The 21,684-nt window shown below is 40.2% G+C and overlaps 1 protein-coding gene across 1 annotated transcript in view; it reads right to left on the bottom strand.

The window, feature by feature from the left end:
* ccdc24 (coiled-coil domain containing 24) overlaps window positions 1-21,684 on the bottom strand; it is a 103,934-nt gene that overhangs the window by 19,749 nt on the left and 62,501 nt on the right. The window contains exon 5 of the mRNA XM_073062909.1: window positions 8,887-8,979. Within this exon, the coding sequence (XP_072919010.1) occupies window positions 8,887-8,979 (93 nt within the window). The remainder of the gene's footprint in view (window positions 1-8,886; window positions 8,980-21,684) is intronic.

The raw sequence follows: 21,684 nt of genomic DNA, 5'->3' as shown, positions 1-21,684 counted from the left end.
TGTGACTAGGCTAGTGTTAAATAGGTGGGTTGCTGCACGGCACAGTTCAGTGCACCAACAGGACCTGTTTCATGCTGTATCTCTCTGAAAAAAAGACAGTGTACTGCCTCCTGTGTGCCAAGATCCAGAAAATTCAGCCATATCATTGGTAAAACAAGGGATGAGGTCTTGCAGAATGTGTATAGGGAGTGAAATGTGATGTTAAGAAGCAGGACTCGAGGGAAACCTTCTCTCGATTACATTGGTGCAATGTTCTAGTGAAGTCAGAAATTAAAGAACAGATCAGATTAATTTATGGCTAAGGAGCTGGTGCAGTGGGCAGAGATTCATATTTTTGGACTACTCAGATTTCTTCTGGGTACAGGTAGTCTGCACAAAAGGGATAGATTGCACTTGAACCAGAGAGGATCAATATTCTTGCAGGAAAGTTTACTAAAGCTAGAGTTTACTAGCAGGTTTAAAGTAGTTTGGAAAGGAAGTGGGACTCTGAGTGGGAAGCAGGAACATGGTAGAAACAGGGAATGGAATACTTAGTTAAACTGTATTTATTTCAATGTTTGAGGTTCAACAGGGAAGGAATATAAACTCAGAGCATTGATTGGTTCTGAGGACTGGGAATGTTATAGCCATAACAGAAACGTGACTGAAAGAAGGCTAGGACTGACAGCTCTGTACTCCAGGATAAAAAATGCCGCAGCAGTAACAGAGGTACAAGCAAGTAAGGAGGGGGGTGTGGCCTAGATAACAGTAATATTAAAGATGAAATTCTTGGGGCAATCACAGTGAGGATAGATGGGTTCATTCTGGCAGGGCTGTATTATAAACCTTCTGATGGTCAGCAGGAACTGGAGGAAAAGATGCAAAGGAAAATTGCTCAAAGTTGTAAGAAGAGTAGTTGCATTAGTGGAAGTTTTTTATTTCCCCCAGTATTGACAGGGTCATCCGGGGTGTAAAGGGCCTGGACAAGGTGAAATTTGTTAAGTTTATTCAAGAAAGCTTCCTGAGTCTATATAGAGAGGCCCTACAGTGGTGGATGCAACATCCTGAATGGAGGGTTATGGGCTGAGTGCGGGCCAGTGGGACTAGGTGAGAGTAAGTGTTCGGCACAGACTAGAAGGGCCGAGATGGCCTGTTTCCATGCTGTAATTGTTATATGGACCTCCTCTTAAGGAACAAGGCAGGGCAAGCAACTGAAGTGGCAATAAGGAAGCAATTTGTTAGCTCCAGTGACCATAATTCTATTAGCTTTAAGAAAGTGATGAAAAAATGTCAGGTCCATAGGTTAGGGTCCTAAACTGGAGCAGATCTAATTTTGGGGAATTAGGCAAGATCTAGCACAGGTTGAATGGGTGAGCCTGTTTGAAAGCAAACTGACAGATGGCAAAAAGGAAGCTTTTAAGAGCATGACAGCAAGTTCCTGTTAGGACATAGAGTAAACATGCAAGGGTAGGAACCTTTTCAGACACTGAGGATCTGGTCAAGCAAAAGGGACTATACATTGGATAAGAGATCAGGATTGAGCAAATACTTTCCCACTAAAAATTAGAAGGAAATTAGGGAGGCAAAGAAGGTATGAGATGGATTTGGCAGATAAGGTTAAGGAAAATACCAAAAGGTTCTATAGCTAGTGGATAAATCTCCAGGGCTTGATCAAGTGCATCCTCAGACTTTGTGGAAGGCTAAAGAGGTAATTGTGGAGGCCTTAGTGGAGATATTTGTTTCATTAGCCACTGGGGAATTCCCTAAAAACTGGAAGATGGGTAACGTTTTTACTTTTAGGGAGGGTAGCAAAGACAAAAAGGAAAAAGAAAACTGCAGGCTGGACAACCCACCATTAGAGGTGGGGAAGTTACTGGAAGGAATTGAGGGACTGGACTTCACAGAATTTGGATAGAATATGATTAGGAGGAGTCAGAATAGCTATGATAAGAACCTTTAGTTCCAAAACAGTAGGGCAGGGAATGTTGTCCATTTAGGCTTTAGAAAGGCCTTCAAGGTTGTGCATGGCAGCCTGTCTAGAAGGTTAGGTCTCATGGAATCCAGGAAGAGCTAATTAAGTTCAAAATTGGCTTGAATGTAAAAAGCAGAGGGTAGTGGTTGAATGTTGCTTCTCAGAGTGGAGGCTCGTGACTAGTGTGCCAGTGTGGGGACCCATGATATTTGTTATTTATATAAATGATTTGGATGTGAATGCACATGGCTTAACCAGTAGGTTTGTGGATGATGCAAAATTAGAGCCATTAATAGTGAAGATTATGGTAGATGACAAGAGGATCTTGATGATAAAGGAATGTTTTATCAAAACATGGAGGCATCTTCGTCAGCTCCCACAGCCCCCAATAACTTTTATTTCAGTCTGAGGGCAACATGAGAGTATTCTTCAGGAGGGTGACCCCACAGAAGCTTCTGGCCCAGACGGGTACCTATTTGAATAATAACGACCTCTGCTGAACAACTAGTTGCGGTGTTTACTAATATCTTTAACCTCTCACATCAGCAGTCTGAGGTACCCATCTGCTTTAAGCAGGTGCCTAAGAAGAATGTGGTAACCTACCTCAATGAATATCATCTAATAGCATTTACATCCACTGTGATGAAATGCTTTGAGAGGTTGATGATGAAACATTTCCTTGGCTCTTCACTTGACCATACAACATCTGAAAAGTGAAAGCCCATACATAGGAATGCTCTTCATTAACTGCAGCTCAGTTTTCAATACATTCATCCCCTCAAAATTAACCAATAAGCTTCAAGACCTTGGCCTCAATACCTCATTGTGCAACTGGTTCCTCTATGTCCTCATTTGCAGACCCCAATCAGTTCAGATTCTCAACCACATCTCCTCTACAATCACTATTGCCACATGTGCACCATAAGGCTGCGCGCTAAGTCCCCTGCTCTACACAGTTTATACTTATGACTGTGAGGCTAAGCACAGCTCCAATGCCAAATTAAAGTTGCTGATGACACTACTCCCGTTGGACAAATCAAAGGTGGTGATGAATCAGCGTATCGGAGGGAGATTGCCAAAACAACCACCTTTCAACTCAACATCAACAAGACCAAGGAGCTGATTATCGAGTTCAGGAGGAGGAAACAAGTCAGACCTCATCAGGGATCAGAAGTGGAGAGAGTTAGCAACGATAAATTCCACAGTGTTATCATTTCAGAGGATCTGTCCTGGTTCCAGCACTTATAAAGTGCCATTACCAAGAAAGCATGGCAGTGCTTCTACTTTCCTAGAAGTTTGCGAAGATTTGGCAACATCAACATACTTTCATCATCATCAGCGGATGTATGAATCAAACTGATTTTTTTAAAGACTATTCCAATCTACAATATAACGGCTGTAGACATCATCTTGTGCAAATGTTTCTTTATTGTTAAAAATATTTTAGTATTTTAAACATAACCTTAGATCCAGCAAGTGAAAGCATCTATGGAGTTCTGTAATACCTAATCTATAACCAACTTAATGCATGTAAATGAGAAACAAGAGTAAATGTAAAGTACTTGTAATAGATCTTGTGTATTTTTCAGTATGAATGTACAAGAATACTATACTGGATTTTCATTTACTTTTCCTTACATTGGGTACAAGAACAGAATGAATAACGGTTGTTTCCAACAGTCGTTGAGTTAAGTTCGGAGGGCATAGCCTCATAATATAAGGATGTCCATTTAGAACAGATGAGGAGGAATTTCTTAAGACAGAGGGTGGTGAATCATTGCCACAGATGCCTGTGGGGGTCAGGTCATTGGGTGTATTTAAAGCAGAAGTTAATAGGTTCTTGATTAAGTAAGGGTGTCAAAGGCCATAGGGAGAAGGCAGGAAGATGGGGAGCAGACTTGATGGGACAAATGGCACAAGTCAGGCCATATGTCTTATGTTTGTAGTTGCATGTTTATAAATGTATAAGATCTGTAAGATTGCTCAGTAGATAACAACATCAAAACCATTTCAGAACAGATGGTTCTAATATAAACTGGTAATTCAATTCAATACTAAGGAAATACTGTCCTCATGTTACTATGGTGCAGTAGTACCAATAAAGGAAAAAGCCATGATACAACATTGCGTTCAAAGGTTTTCAATTTTAGGAAGCAATTTTTTCATGTAGAAAAGCAAATGTTATGTGGTTTGATGTCGTAATGAGTGTCACATGATAAAACCTCCGGGAATACTCCCAACTAATGCTGTTAATTCAATGGTCTGTTACATCAATTAAGTTGTTAAAGGCAACTATCACCTGCATTTACACAGAGTTTTTCACTTCCCTTTACAATCAATATAGCATATTTCAAACTTGGTCACTTTTACAATTTTATTGGCAATGTTGTAAAATAGACAAATTGCATGCATCAACCTCCCAAACAGTAGTACAGTAATGATTAGATAATGGCATAGGATTCCAGATACACCAGGTTTCTTTTTCCTCAAGCTAAAAGTCTGAAAATCCATTCCCCCCCTCCCCACAATGGAACTGCTAACAATTGCTAGCATTTCCAGGTTGAATCATACTAATTTCAAAATGAGATCCATCACTCAGGTCACACATCACATTAGTATGAAAAGCCATAGTTGAATGCAAGAAGACAGTGATACTTTGAGGGTGGCACACACCAATATTTATGTTCTGTATTTACCAGTGTAGTGTAAGCAACAATGTGTTTCATTGATAGCCAGAAACTTCAGGTTAAACAGATTCTTTCCCCAGCTATCGAACAAGAGCATTTTGTTCTTTAAAAAATTTTTTTTCTTCAGGTAGTTACAAAGAATCAAAGATGATTTTCTTCCACTCTAGTTTTGAGGGTTGTGGTATAGTTAATAAGGCCGAAGTAGAAAGTGCAGTTGGTGAAGAATTGGCTAGTGTGGGCAGATGGTATTATGGAGGAGTCATGTGTACCCCCAATACTATCTCAAATGCCTCCTCTCTACTTTGAGCTCCCATGGGTTGGATGTTAGCAGGAATCGTCAGGAATATCATCAGGAGTCCCTGACGTCACCATTCAGCTGGATGGCCACGCCTTGTTTCGAGCAGACAGGGATGTAGCTCTTTCCTGTAAGACTCGCGGTGGTGGCTTGTGTGTTTACATCAATACGGAATGGTGCAAGAACTCTGTGTTGGTTTCCAGATACTGCTCATCGCTAGTGGAGTTTGTGACTGTTCGATGCAGACCATTTTATTTACCATGCGAATTCTCCTCTGTAGGCTGTCTTGTCACTGCTAGAAATAAGTCGTGTCATGTCATCTGCAAATTTGATCAGCAGATTGGAGCTGTGTGCGGCAGCACAGCCATGGGTGGAAATGGAGTAGAGGAGGGGACTCGGGATACAACCCTGAGGCGCACCTCTGTTGCGGATCAGGGGGCAGAGATGAGGTAGCCGACCCTTACACCTTTCGGCAATCCGAAAGCAAGTCTAGGATCCAACTGCACAGATGGGGTGCAGGCCGGGGTCTCTGAGTTTCCTATTAAATCTGGAGGGCATTATGGTATTGAATGCTGAACTGTAGTCCAGGGACAGCATTCTACGTATGCATCCCTTTTCTCTGAGTGAGGACGGTGTGTAGTACTGTGACCATGGCATCATCAGCAGTCCGGTTCCATTGGTAGGCAAATTGTAGGGGGTCCAGTGTGGGTGGTAGCATGCTGTATATGTAGTCTTTAACCAGCATCTCTAAGCATTTGCTTAAAGTTGAGGTGAGTGCAACAGGGCCCCAATTGTTCAGGCATGCTACTTTGCTTTTCTTAGGTACAGGGACAAAGATGAACGATTTGTAAGCATATGATACAAACATGATATGCAATGAGGTACCAAGCGATACTAGACTTACTAAAAAGAGATAAAACCAGGATATTTGATCATATAACCTCTTAATTGCATTTCTGATAGTATTTTGTTATTAAAATTAAGCAAATATTTTCCAAATTTTGTAATTTGAGTAAAATTATACTGAAAATTGAAATTTATTACATTAAAAATTACAATTAAAAAGGCTATATCCACTTCTAGAAGCCTAAAAATAAAGCTACTGCAAAACATCTAACATCATAAGTATTGCAATAACTGAGATTAATATAAAATATCACAGAATGGACAAGGCTTGGATTAAAAATTGCATTTAAATGTGCATTTTATCTTTCAGGACTGCATAACTGAATAAATTTATCCATTAATCCAACAAATTTGAAAATCAGTTAATTTTTCAACCTTAAGTTCTATAAAACAACCATGTCATTGGAGTAAGATTACAGTATAATATCACGTAGGAACATTACCCTCTTTTTGCCACTCACTACCTACAACAGCAGTACTCAGCTACCTTCTCTACTTTCCATGCTAGTCTATTAATTCCAATGAAAGCAAATAAAAGTTAAAAAAAAGATTTATTTCTTTGAAATATACATTTCATTTCAAAACAATAGACACTTTGTTGCTAAAAGAGTGGTTCTGAATTTTTCAACACCAAATTCCCTTTGGAGTTTGATATCTCAAATTATTCTTTGTTTTTCTTCAGCTCAGTACCATACAGATAACAGATATTACACTTGCATATCGTTAAAGTTCACTCTTGGATTTTCTTTGTAGAGAACAACATTTAAAAAACTTGGTTTTATTACATTTTATTGAATGGAAAATGATGACAATTCATGAGTTATTTATAGTTAATTGATGATTTTGATTAAGCTTAGGAGGGATAATGGCGCCTAATGACGACTCCTTTGCTTGCATCTTCGGAAACAGCTCTGTTTTCACCTTTTAATATCTTTATTTTTTTCCTTTCAGGGTTCTTTTGAAGATCCTGACCTGGAGTTACATGCAGGCTTCAGTTCTTTGCGGGAATGGGGCCTATTCTCGGGGTTCCACGGCTGACCGTTATTCGACATGCTGAGGGTTTGGCCTGAGAGTCTCGATTGTGTTCAGAAGCCTAAGATCTCAGGGCTCTGGAGAAGGGTGGATTGAGTGTAGGTGTCATGGCAGGAGACTCGTGTTGTCAGGGAGGACGGAAAATCTTTTGCTGTGGGCCCGAAGACCCGAGGTCTTTGTGATCTTCGGACACAGAGCTAAAAAAAAAGCGACGAAATGGACTTTTAACATCGTAAACCATCAGGTTGTTATGTCTCCCACTCACTCTGAAAATGGGGGACACCTCCCTCTCCCTTGCTAGGGAGAGAGAGAACCTGTGGTTTGTCGAATGTTGGATGAACTGCGAAGCCTTTTGTAGCCTTTTCCAGCTTCATGCATCTCTACAATTCTTCTTCTAAGGTCCTCTGAAAGTTGTTTTGATCGAGGCATGGTGCACATAAACACCATGAGAAGAGCAGGCTCTGTCAGTAACCTGACTTTGTGTGATAATATATACCTCCAATCCCATCTCATTGATTGGAATACCTGATTCTAAATAGCTTTTGCAGAAGACATTACCCCAGAGGTTCACATACTTCTTCCAAAGAATACATGTAATATTGGATCATTTTTCTCAATAAATAAATGAACAAGTATAATGTTTGTTTTACTATTTATTTAATTGGGCTCTCTTACATGAAGATCTGATCATATTTTAGGTCATATTTATGCAGAAATAGAGAAAATTCTACGTCACAAACTTTCTAGCACCACTATAAAGCCATGTCACTTGAAAGTGATTAAAGTGAATGTGGATAAATATTTAATAGATCAAGGAATAGAGGGGAATAGGGAAGTGGAACAGAAAAGGATTTGAAGCCAGCAGGTCAGACATATATCGGATGGCGAGGCTGGTTGGATAGCCTACTCCAGCCCCTAATTTTCTTGTGTTCTTGTTCATTTCCTTCATTTCATTGATGCCATAATTGAGAACAGATGGCACTAAACTTTCATAAGCAGAACTATTTTCAAAATGCACACTTCCTATCTTCTATTAACGTCGTTGGCAGGTCGCATCTGGAATTTCCAGTTGGCGGATAATTTCCCTCCACTCCGCTCTGACATATTGGGAAATCATGTATGTGGCAAGTTACAGCAGTGGTTTGCCTTTGCCTACTGCCAGGTGAGTTTTTTTAAAAAGAGATCACCAGCTCTTAACCCAGCACGGATGGAGAGCATGCAAGGGAGCCGGCCAGATTCAAACTCAGGACCTCTTGCCCCGAAGTCCAGCGCTGATGCCACTACGCCACCAGCCAGCATTCTTCCACATCTGATTAAACACTAGAAAAAATTCACTACACAAGTGAAATTATCATATTACTTGAAACATTAGAAAAAGTAAAACTCAGCAATACTTGTAAGTTAAATTTATATATTAGAACTTTAGTGAAGTGATTATTTTAATTAAAATATTTATTCCAGTGTCATAAAATTCCACTTTGAAAATTTGTCTTGATTAAAAGACTTGACTTTCCATTATGCAAATATTATTTTCCCTTCCCACTAAAACTGCAAAATAAATTGGCCAAGTGTAAGGACTGTGATTGGAAGCAACCACCAAAACTAGCCCGAGACATTTACACATATGACAGGAGGCAACTTATCTCATTAAACTAACTCTCTGTGTGGATTCAGTAGGTGGTGTACAACAGACAAGTTTTATTTCAAAAAACAAACTTGCAAATCTGAAATAAGACTTTGGAGATAAGTAAAACTGGAAGATTCATTAGAACTCACAGACATTCTTGGTGGATATAGGACCATGTCTCTTCTTGGGAACTTCAATGAATCAGCAGAGTAATATACAGGTACATAACATCACTTACAGTAAAGCAGTTTAATAAAATTACTAAAATCATAACTGGGACTAGACCTTTATTTCACAGGAAATCCTTACAACAGATCATTTTCTACGAACATTAGTTTTAGTAATGCTTTAACAAAATTCAAAATTTGAAAAGGGAACTGATACCTACTGTAAATGCACCACAATCTCGTCAATATTTGTAATATTAACCTTGTCCTTTACAGCTTCCACATCATTCTTTAAGTGTGAAAGACTTGAAAAGCTGGAAAAATAAGAAATTATAAAGTTATTTTGAAGACTATATACAAATGAATTTGAGCAGGTGCTGTACCAACAAATTTTTCCAATTAACTTCAACCTTTGTTCCTTGGGGCTACTTTCCTTGAACACGTCCACTAAAATTTTCTTGTATCCCCAGATAAATCCAGCTAATTTGAAATACAACTTTCAACCAGAATCTCTGAAAGTAGAACGACACTAAATAATCTCATTAAAAGTATTTCACATTTATTATGATAATTCCAGAGAGAGAAAAATCAGTGGCACCAGAAGCATGCAAAGTATTGCAACTCTGCAGGTAACATCACTTTTTCAGAGCAATAGATATGAATACCAACTGCCTTAACTTGCTATTTCCATACACAAAAATCTATCTGGATTAAACTGTTCCTCAGCTTTCATTATCATACTTTACGAATTATCCATGACACACCATCTCATAATATTTACTAATGGGCCAGAAACAATTACCCATGCCTAGTACAATCAAGTACTACATCATTGAAGAATACCCTTGAGTTTATAAGAGCTCTTCCTTCCAAATTACCTGCTAACTACTTTCAATTATTAGAATATTTTAATGTAATGCAGTATTTTTGTCTCAATTATCCTTTCTAGGAGCAGTTTCATTGACCATCTTCTGAAGAAAAGGAAGCTGGCTATTTTCTACAATTATTATTATACCACTCATCCCACCTAGATACTTCAGAATATCAAAAATCATATTTGCAAAGAGGGCTTTTTTTTAATCAATTCCTGCCTGAGCAGTTCTAGTTCCTAATCAATAGAACGGATTCTTGTTCACTTCCATTCCATAATCAAAAGCACTGTTCTGCATTTGCTTACTGTCATATACCAACCTTCCCCCCCCAAAAAAAAAGACAACTCAAGTGGTTATTTGTTGCAGTAACACTTATGATGGGTTCCTACCTGTTTAACTTTCTAATTCACTATTCTGTGGATACATTTACAGGGATGCTGCCACAAGAAAGCAAAGACTCAACCGTGCCCTCTTCTTGTTACTACCATTGCATGGAAGCCATAGGTCCCACACCACATGCTGCAGTAACAGTTCTTACCCTTTAACTATCAGGCTGCTGAACCAGTGTGGATAACCTCAATTACCACTACTTCAAACTGATTCTATGACCTTCAGACTCATTTTCACAGACTTTTTACAATTCAAGTTCTCCATATCATTTTTATTTGCAGTCTGTCTTCTTATACACACTATTTGACTGCCCTTGCCTGTTTATGTACAGTTTTTACATAAAATTCTATTGTATTTCCTTTTTCCTGTAAACACCTGCAAGAAAATTAATCTCAAGGTAGTACATGGTAACGTACACATACACTTTGAACTTTTTTGTCAAAGCCATACACAGTACTTCGAGTGATCTAATCAAAGGATGACCAACTTACATACAAAATATTAAATATCAGAATTTGTCAGGATTTGACAACTGATATATTTAGATAAAACTCACTATAGTTTAACTCTTCTAACACAACTCTTCATCTGTTATCTATTATCAGTGACTGATGAATTAGCAATTTATAATCTTTTCTACATAAGCAGGGCTTATAATGACAATACTGTGGTCACATTAAATCATTACTATAACCCTATACACCTTTACACATAGCTTATACATGTCACTGGCAGTGTCGGAATTTGTTGCTCATTATTACTGCCCCTCGAACCATGTAGCTTGCTAGGCCATTTCAGAGAAACATGACAAGTTTATGGTGAGCCTAGAGTTGCAGACAGACCTGAATCAGTATGGACAGACGATATGAAGTACATTAGTGAACCAAATCAATTTTTAAAAAATGCAGTGGTTTTAATAACCCCAAATTGAGATTATGGTTTTTTTTAAAATCCAGGGTTCAATTTAATTTCTTGAATTCAGAGGAATTCAAATGAACATTTCTATAATAAATACACCAGGTCTCCAGAGACTTTTCTAGTGAAAATGGTATAAAAGTTGCAAATTATATTATGTCTAAACGAACAAGTTACCAACTAAACTAAATGAAATGCAGAAATTTGAAAAATTAAGTTTAAGGGAATATTACAACTCCCCTATTTTCAGATGTACTGAACATGGTAGGTTAACAAATTGAGGTGATTGGTTAAAGTAAATGGAAACATACTGAATTTAGTCAAGGCCTATGCTTGCTTTAATACTAGTTATTGCATGCATTTATTCCATTCTAATTTTACTGAGCAGTAATTTTTGTTAAGCATGCAATAAAGGTTTTTTTTTCCATGGGTGGATGGAGTCAGTCATTCCAGGATTACATTCAAATCACCCATTGTCAAATTCATTTAATGTCAAGAACTATGAGGTAAAGAATAATAAGAACAGGCTGCTAACCATTGCAAATGGGATCCAAATATCTGCAGCTGCAACTATAAAGATTAAGGAAGGATTACTGCTCGAACAAGTACTTGTCAAAAACATGAACCAGATGTACTTGAGTGGATCAATATTAGCAGCTTATTTCCTTTCATCCAAATCTGTATTAAAAACCCATAATAAACTACAATCACATAATTAAGCCACATTTCATATAGAAATCTGCATTTTTATTGAATATTTTATTGAGAATTTAATTGACCATCCAGTAACAGATAAAATTAATAAGATTTTTTTTGTAAATAGTGTGGTGAAGTTTATCAACCTATCTATGAAAACTTTGCTGAAATAACATTAGGTGGAACAACATCAGAAAACATTGTGCTGCAAGTAAGTTCAGAAAATAGTGTCATGTAAAAAGATTTGCTGGAAAACATTCCTCCTGTTGGACATCAATTCAACTTGGCTGTCACCAAAATTTATTGCAACAGAAATTTATGGTGAAATTATGGTGACTGAGCTGCCCTATAAAATACCGATCAATCTATAAATGGCACTATGAATTACAAAACCCTGTGTTCTATTTGTGAAATGTTTCTACATACAGCTTCAATCTCAGCAGGCATTCTGAGGATAAACAGAGTGGAGGCCAGTTGCTTCTTCAAACATGATTCAGGGTTCTACTGCCATAAGTCTCTGAATGGCTGCATATTACTCCATTTCAAATATAACAACAAAGCATTGGAAACTCATAACTTGGAGGAAAAATGTTTTGATTTTACTCTTGGTCAGTTTCCAACATGTAACTTTGGCTTGAAATTAATATGTATATTTTGTAGTGCTTCAACAAAATAGAACAGAAACATAGAAAACCTACAGCACATTATAAATTACACCCCTTGAGATTTGTTTGTTACAGGCAGCCACAAAGCAAGAAACTTGAAGAACCCAATTTTAAAAAAAGACCATAACCAAGGCACAGAGAAAGAGGGGCAAAAACACACAAACAATCACAAACAACACAAAAACACATCGTGCAAACAATAGATGCAAACAACAGCATCCGAACCAGACTGAGTCCTTAGATCTACTCCCCGGAGGAGCCGAAGTTGTAGGCCCAAGCCTTGATTTCAAGTTCATCATATTAGCGGGCCAAAAGTGCTGCAGAACTCGTAGAGACGGCAGCAACCATAGAGATGAATGAACATTGTGGGAGAGTGAGTAAGTCAGCCTGACCCTCGTCTTACACTCTGGTTTTCCAGTCTGTCCAGGTTGGCATTTAAATTGTCCAAGCACCTGGTAGTGCGTTGCTCTAGGGCCTGAATCCTGATGCGGCGACACACCCGGGCCGCACTGCCAGAAGACGTTCTCAATCTCACCAAATTGGCTTGGCACTTGGAGCAATCCAAACTCGAACCCAGGTGAGGCCGGCAGGCATCAAAACTGCTCTGCATTGACTCCTCTCCAAATCGTTCACTCCAACGGCGACAGCGATAACAACTCCGACTTGTGCACATTGCATTCTGGCATCTGCATGGCCCATCCTTTGAATTAGCTTTGCCTTCAATTGCTTCTTCATTGTTTGCAGTGATAGTTGACCACAATTTAGTTCAAAGACTTCTCTTGCCTTCTCTCCATAACTTTGACGCCCTAATTAACCTCCAGTTTAAATATACTCAATGACTTGACCTCCAGAGTAATGCATGGCATTTAATCGGTGGATTACCACCCTGTGACTAAAGAAATTCCTCATCTCTGTTCTAAATGGATGTACCTCTACTCCCACACTATGCCCTCTAGTGCTCAACTCACCTGCTATAGAAAACATCCTCTCATATCCACACCACCTAAGCCTTTCAATATTCAATAGGTTTCAATGCAATTTTAAACCCCCCACCTTATCCTTTGAAACCCCAGCAAGTATAGACCCTGAGGCGTCAAACACTCTACATGTTAACCCTATCATTCACAGAACCATTCTCGTGAACTTCCTCGTACCCTCTTCAGTGCCAGCACATCTTTTCTTAGATCAGGGGCTCATTACACTCACAATACTCCAAGTGCAGTCTGACCAATGCCTTATAAAGCCTCAAGACCATAAAACAGAGGAGCAGAATTAGGCCATTTGGCCCATTGAGTCCTCTCCGCCATTCAATCATGCCTGAACTTTTTTTTTCACCTCCTCAGTCCCACTACCCGGACCTCATCCCATAACCTTTGATGCTATGGCCATTCAAGAACCTAACAATCGCCACCTTAAATACACCCAACAACTTGGCCTCCATAGCAGACTGTGGTAACAAATTCACCATCCTCTGGCTAAAGAAATTTCTCCACATCTGTGTCTTAAATGGACACCCCTCTATCCTGAGGATGTACCCTGTTGACCTGGACTCCTCCACCAGGGGAAACATCCTTTCCACATCTACTCTGTCTACGCCTTTTAATATTGAAAAGGTTTCAATGAGATCCCCCCATTCTTCTAAATTCCAGTGAGTACAGACACAGAGCTACTAAATATTCCTCATATGATAACCCTTGTATTCCTCAAATCATTTTTGTGAACCTCTCCAATGCCAGCACATCTTTTCTTAGATAAAGCCCAAGATTGTTCACAATACTCAAGGTGAGGCCTCACCAGTGCCTTATAAAGCCTCAGCATCACATCTGACATCAAGGAGTCCAAAGTCCCTCTGCATCTCAGATTTTTGGATTTTCTCCCTGTTTAGAGAATAGTCTGCACATTTATTTCTTCTACTAAAGTTTGCATTTTCCAACATAGTATTTCATTTGCCACTTTCTTGCCTGTTCTCCTAATCTGTTTATGTTCTTCTGCAGCCTTTCTGTTTCCTCACACTAAATGCCCCCTCCAACAATCTTCATATCATCTGCAAACTTGGCAACAAAGACATGTATTCATTCATCTAAATCATTGATATACAGTGTAAAAAGCAGTCCCAACACTGACCCCTGTGGAACACCACTAGTCACTGGCAGCCAACCAGAAAAGGATCCTTTTATTCCCACTTGCTGCCTCCTATCAATCATCCAATGCTCCAATTATGTTAGTAACTTTCCTGTAATACCAAGGGCTCTTAACTTGGTAAGGAGCCTCATGTGTGGCACCTTGTCAAAGGCCTTCTGAAAGTCCAAATGTATAACATCCACTGCATTCCCTTTATACATCCTACCTGTAATCTCTCAAAGAATTCCAACAGGTTCAACAGGCAAGATTTTCCCTAAAGGAAACCATGCTGACTTTGTCCCATCTTGTCCTGTATCATCAAGTACTCCATAACCTCATCCTTAACAACTGACTTCAACATCTTCCCAACCACTGAGGTCCGGCTAACTGGTCTATATTTCCTTTCTGCTGCCTCCCTCATTTCTTAAAGAGTGGAGTGACATTTGCAATTTTGCGGTCCTCTGGAACCATGCCAGAGTACAATGATTCTTGAAAGATCCTTACTAATGCCTCCATAATCTCTACTGCTACCTCTTTCAGAACCCTAGGGTGCAGTTCATCTGGTCCAGGAGACTTATATACCTTTAGGTCTGACAGGTTTTTGAGCACCTTCTCCTTTGTAATAGTAACTGCACTCACTTCTCTTCCCTCACACCCTTCAACACCTGGCACACCGTTTCTGCCTTCCACAATGAAGACTGATACAAAATACTCATTTAGTTCATCTGCCTTCTTCTTGTCCCATTATTATTTCTCTGGCCTCATTTTCTAGCCATTCTATATATCCACTCTCATCTCTTTTTAAAAAAAATATAGTTGAGTATTTCAAATTTGAGTATCTCAGCATTACATCTTTGCTCTTATGTTGTAGTCCTCTCAAAATATTGAAGATGGTGCCAGCGAACAATGCAATGTCCTTCAGACAATTCACGGAACTACATCTTTCAATTCTCCTATCAAATATGATTATATTGCTAAGCTATGTGCAGTTGGAACTTGTGATTTACATTTCGATGGCGGTTTTGGGCTGACTGGGCGATCTGGAGCCTTGCTGTTTTCGAGGGAGTTCAGTGCAGTTTAAAGCAGAGAGCAAGGCCTGGAGGCCAAGAAACCTGGGGACGGAACATGTCTGCCTGTGTTTGACCCGTCTCTCTCTAACTCTCACTATCTGCTGCCAGAGGAAGGAGCTGAGGTCTTGTATCTTGAGCAAGGTTTGATCAGCATGGTCTGTCGATTGGATTCTGCAGTTCATGGTATATGTGTTTCTCATTTCTCCTTTAATTATGCTATTTTGTGCAATTTTAATCAGGGCAGATTAATTTTAAATCGAAGCAAGAGGTGGAGAGGGAAGAAGTAAAGGCATCTCGGAGAGAAGCCGTTTTTTAAAAAACTGATCGAGGAAAAGAGGCTAGACTGCGCAGATGCGTGACGTAGTGCGCAAAAGGTTTTAAAAAAAAAGACAGCCATTTACAGTGGCCATCGTCGGAGTGGACTGAGTCAGAGTGGGTCAGCTTTGGCTCAATCAGGCTTTGGTGTAAACAGGCAGAGGCAAGGTTTGAACAGGGCACAACTGCGCAAGCGTGTGAAAGTCGGCCTCTGACATCAGCAGGAGAATTTAAAAAGTGAGCAGAGGCTGAGGACAAAATTCACTCTAAGTGAGGTAAGACCAGGTAAGCTCCTTTAATTAATCTAATTAGCTTAGGAGTAGGTAATGGAGGCAGCAGTTAGGGCAGTTGAGTGCTCCATTTGCAGTATGTGGGAAGTCAGGGTGAGCACTGTTGTCCTTGATGACTACACCTGCAAAAGGTGCATCCATCTGCAGCTCCTGACAAACTGTGTTAGGGAACTGAAGCTGGAGCTGGATGAACTTCGGATCATTCGGGAGGCAGAGGCAGAAATAAACAGGAGTTACAGGGAGATAGTCACCCCTAAGAGTCAGGAGACAGGTAGCTGGGTGACTGTCAGGAGAGGGAAGGGGATTAGACAGAATGAGCAGAACATCCCTGTGGCCGTTCCCATCAACAATAAGTATACCGTTTTGGATACTGTTGGTGGGGACAACCTACCAGGGACAAGTTGTAGTGGTTGCATTTCTGGCACCAAGATTGGAACCTCAGCTCAGAAGGGAAGAAGGGAAAAGAGGAGAGCAGTAGTGATAGGGGATTTGATAGTTAGGGGTACAGATAGGACGTTCTGTGGAAGAGATCGAGAATCCTAAATGGCCTGTTGCCTCCCTGGTGCCAGGGTTCACGATATCTCAGATCGACTTCTCAGTATTCTGAAGAGGGAGAGTGAGCAGCCGGATGTTGTGGTCCATGTGGGGACCAATGACGTGGGTAGAAAGAATGAGGAGGTCCTGAAAGGTGAGTTTAGGGAGCTAGGCGCCAAGTTAAAGGACAGGACCTCCAGGATAGCAATCTCAGGATTGCTACAAGTGCCACGTGCAGGTGGGTTTAGAAATAGTAAGATAGTGCAGATCAACACGTGGCTGAAGACATGGTGCAGAAGGAAGGGCTTCCAATTTATAGATAATTGGGCAGTTTTCCAGGGAAGGTGGGACCTGTTTACATCTGTTTACAACAAGACGGTTTACATCTGAACTGGAGGGGGACAAATATTCTTGAGGTAGGTTTGCTAGCGAGGCTCCAGTGGATTTAAACTAGATACAAGGGGGGAGAGGAACCAGAGTGTAGGAACAGATGTATGGGAGAAGGAAGAAAATGAAGACAGTAAAGTTGCTTGCACAGTTAGAGATAAACAGAGAGGAAGAGGTGGAGAATTTCTTAAATGCATTTATTTTAATGCTAGGAGCATTGTAAGAAAGGTGGATAAGCTTACAGCATGGATTGATACCTGGAAATATGTTGTAGCTATTAGTGAAACATGGTTGCAGGAGCTTTGTGACTGGCAACTAAAAATTCCTGGATTTCATTGCTTCAGGTGTGATAGAATCGGAGGGACAAGAGGGGCAGGTGTTGCATTGCTTGTCAGAGAAAATATTACAGTGATGCTCTGGCAGGATAGATTAGAGGGCTCGTCTCGGGAGACTATTTGGGTGGAATTGAGGAATGGGAAAGGTGTAGTAACACTTATAGGGGTGTATTATAGACCACCTAATGGAGAGCGAGAATTGGAGGAGTAAATTTGTAAGGAGATAGCAGATATTTGTAGTAAGCACAGGGTTGTGACTGTGGGAGATTTTAATTTTCCACACATAGACTGGGAAGCCCATACTATAAAAGGGCTGGATGGTTTGGAGTTTGTAAAATGTGTGCAGGATAGTTTTTTGCAGCAATACATAGAGGTACCAACTAGAGAAGGGGCAGTGTTGGATCTCCTGTTAGGAATGAGATAGGTCAGGTGACGGGGGTATGTGTTGGGGAGCACTTCGGGTCCAGTGATCACAATGCCATTAGTTTCAATATAATTATGGAGAAGGATAGGACTGGACCCAGGGTTGAGATTTTTGATTGGAGAAAGGCTAACTTAGAGGAGATGCGAAAGGATTTAGGAGGAGTGGATTGGGACAATTTGTTTTATGAGAAGGGTGTAATAGAGAAATGGAGGTCATTTAAAGGAGAAATGGTACCTGATAGGTTGAAAGGAAAGTTAAAAGTCCATGGTTTTCAAGGGATATTGGAAACTTGGTTTGGAAAAAGAGAGAGATCTACAATAAATATAGGCAGCATGGAGTAAATGAGGTGCTCGAGGAATATAAAGAACGTTAAAAGAATCTTAAGAAAGAAATTAGAAAAGCTAAAAGAAGATACAAGGTTGCTTTGGCAAGTAAGGTGAAAGTAAATCCAAAGGGTTTCTACAGTTATATTAATAGCAAAAGGATAGTGAGGGATAAAATTGATCCCTTAGAGAATCAGAATGGACAGCTATGTGTGGAGCCAAAAGAGATGGGGGAGATTTTGAACAATTTCTTTTCTTCGGTATTCACTAAGGAGAAGGATATTGAATTCTGTAAGGTAAAGGAAACAAGCAGGGAAGTTATGGAAACTATGACGATTAAAGAGGAGGAAGTACTGGTGCTTTTAAGGAATATAAAAGTGAATAAATCTCTGGGTCCTGACAGGATATTCCCTAGGACCTTAAGGGAAGTTAGTGTAGAAATAGCAGGGACTCTGACAGAAATATTTCAAATGTCATTAGAAACGGAGATGGTGCTGGAGGATTGGCGTATTGCTCCTGTTGTTCCATTGTTTAAAAAGGGTTCTAAGAGTAAACCTAGCAATTATAGGCCTGTAAGTTTGACGTCAGTGGTGGGTAAATTAATGGAAAGTATTCTTAGAGATGGTATATATAATTATCTGGATAGACAGGGTCTGATTAGGAACAGTCAATATGGATTTGTGCGTGGAAGGTCATGTTTGACAAACCTTAGTGAATTTTTTGAAGAGGTTACTAGGAAAGTTGACGAGGGTAAAGCAGTGGATGTTGTTTATATGAACTTCAGTAAGGCCTTTGACAAGGTTCTGCACGGAAGGTTAGTTAGGAAGGTTCAATCTTTAGGTTGTAAATATTGAAGTAGCAAAATGGATTCAACAGTGGCTGGATGGAAGATGCCAGAGAGTATTGGTGGATAATTGTTTGTCAGGTTGGAGGCCGGTGACTAGTGGTGTGCCTCAGGGATCTGTACTGGGTCCAATGTTGTTTGTGTTATGATACCAGCCCCCTCCTTTGTGAGAATCGCAAGAGCCCTAGTGAAGGGGGGGGGGGGGGTCAATGACCCAAGAGAAGAGAGAGACGTGCTGAATAGACACAGGAAATGGGAGAGAGAGAGACGTGCTGAATACCGCATTCCACCGGGATGCAGAATAAGGCGACCTTGACTATTGTCTCATGAAGACCACGTGTAAAGCCCTCGGGCAAAGTGGGCTGGTTGAGAGAGAGATTAACACCTGCGATCCCGTGAGGAAGTATAAAGGAGGGTCTGGGGGGGACAACCCCTCCAGACGCACCAAGGAGACACGATAGCGATCCCGTCGTAGCGGGAAGCCATTTTGAAGGAAGCCACGTGCGTTAGATTCCGAATTGGGAGTCTGTGGCTGGAATCACGGAAAATCGTTTTTAACTAACAACAGGAAAGCCTGCTCCCCTGATTCCACGGCTTTGCTTCGTAAGGACCCAGGCAAGTGTTCCTTTTCTCACCAATCTCTCTCTCTCTCTCTCCAACACAGGAAACCCAGCGGTTCCCAAAAGGCTGAAGCCTGCAGACTTTTGAATGACTTATATTTCCAAATGGACAAGATATTATCCCCTAGACAATGATAGAGCTTATCTCTGATTGATTATTACTATACCTGCGCTTTAGATTGAGTATTGACGACATATGTTATCAAAATGTTTGTATTAATTTTCCTTTTGTGCCCCTTTATAAATAAAAACGTTTAAAAATGGTACCATCAGACTTCAGCGGACCTCTCTATCTTTGCTGGTAAGTGATCCAGTTACGGGATACGTAACATTTGTCATATACATTAATGATCCGGATGATGGGATGGTAAATTGGATTAGTAAGTATGCAGATGATACTAAGATAGGTGGCGTTGTGGATAATGAAGTAGATTTTCAAAGCTTGCAGAGAGATTCAGGTTAAGTGTGAGGTGATACATTTTGGTAGGACTAATCAAGATAGGACATACATGGTGAGTGGTAGGAAATTGAAGAATGCAGTAGAACAGAGTGATCTAGGAATAATGGTGCATAGTTCTCTGAAGGTGGAATCTCATGTGGATAGGGTGGTGAAGAAAGCTTTTGGTATGCTGGCCTTTATAAATCAGAGCATTGAGTATAGGAGTTGGGATGTAATGTTAAAATTGTACAAGGCATTGGTAAGGCCAAATTTGGAGTACTGTGTACAGTTCTGGTCACCGAATTATAGGAAAGATGTCAACAAAATAGAGAGTGTACAGAGGAGATTTACTAGAATGTTACCTGGGTTTCAGCACCTAAGTTACAGAGAAAGGTTGAACAAGTTAGGTCTTTATTCTTTGGAGCATAGAAGGTTGAGGGGGGACTTGATAGAGGTATTTAAAATTATGAGGGGGATAGATAGAGTTGATGTTGATAGGCTTTTTCCATTGAGAGTAGGGGAGATTCAAACAAGAGGACATGAGTTGAGAGCTAGGGAGCAAAAGTTTAGGGGTAACACGAGGGGGAATTTCTTTACTCAGAGAGTGGTAGCTGTGTGAAACGAGCTTCCAGTAGAAGTGGTAGAGGCAGGTTCGATTTTGTCATTTAAAGTAAAATTGGATAGGTACATGGACAGGAAAAGAATGGAGGGTTATGGGCTGAGTACAGGCTGACTGCAGGGACTAAGTGAGAGTAAGCATTCAGCATAGACTAGAAGGGCCAAGATGGCCTGTTCCCCTGCTGTAATTGTTAGATGGTTATATGGACAGGCTCTGCAGCTTGCCGTCAACGAACAACACAGCGCTAAACTGAACTGAACATTTTTAGATTGTTTTAATGACTCTGGATTAATGTTTAATACTCTCAATGTTTTTCCCTCATTTTTTGCTGTTAGCATGATTTGTTCTTTTTTTGTATGTTGGGTGTTTGATGTACCCACAAACCAATGATCTCACCTTAAGGAACACACACAAAATACTCGAGGAATTCAGTAGGCCAGACAGCATCAACAGAAAAGAGTAGTCGACGTTTCAGGACAAGACCCTTCAGTAGGACTCATAAGATGATTAGAATTTTACAGCACAGAAAGAAGCTGGCTGAGTAACAGAAGCTAGACACTTCTGCAGACTCACTGCTTCCTCAACACTTCCTGCCCCTCCACTTATCTCTGCAAACTTGGCCACAAAGCCATCAATTTCATCATCCAAATCACTGGCATATAATGTGAAAGAAGAATGTCCCAAAATGGGCAGCCAACCAGAAAAGGACCCCTTTACTCTCACTCATTGCCTCCTGCCAATCAATCTTCATTCCATGCTAGTATCTTTCCTGTAATACTATACTATCTTGTTACCACAGCCTCAAGCGCAGCACTTGTCAGAAGCCTTCTGAAAATTCAAGTAAACAATATCTACTGACTGTCCTTTGTCTATCCTGCCTCTTATTCCCTCAAATAATTCAAACAGATTTGATAGGCAAGACAAATCCTCTTTTGTAGCCTCGTTTATATTCCCTCTATATCCTTTGGTATCCTCTTTTATACTTCCCTCAAGGAAACCATGCTGACTTTTGCCTACTTTACCACGTGCCTCAAAGCAACCCAAAACTTCATCCTTAATAATAGACTCCAACATCTTCCCAATCACTAAAGTCAGGTGAACTACCCTACAATTTCCTTTCTTCTGCCTCCCTCACTTCTTAAAGAGCAGAGTGACTTACA

This window comes from Hemitrygon akajei, chromosome 12 (genome assembly GCF_048418815.1).
Source record: "Hemitrygon akajei chromosome 12, sHemAka1.3, whole genome shotgun sequence".
Lineage (NCBI taxonomy): Eukaryota > Metazoa > Chordata > Chondrichthyes > Myliobatiformes > Dasyatidae > Hemitrygon > Hemitrygon akajei.
This window is presented reverse-complemented; position numbering and strand designations above follow the sequence as displayed.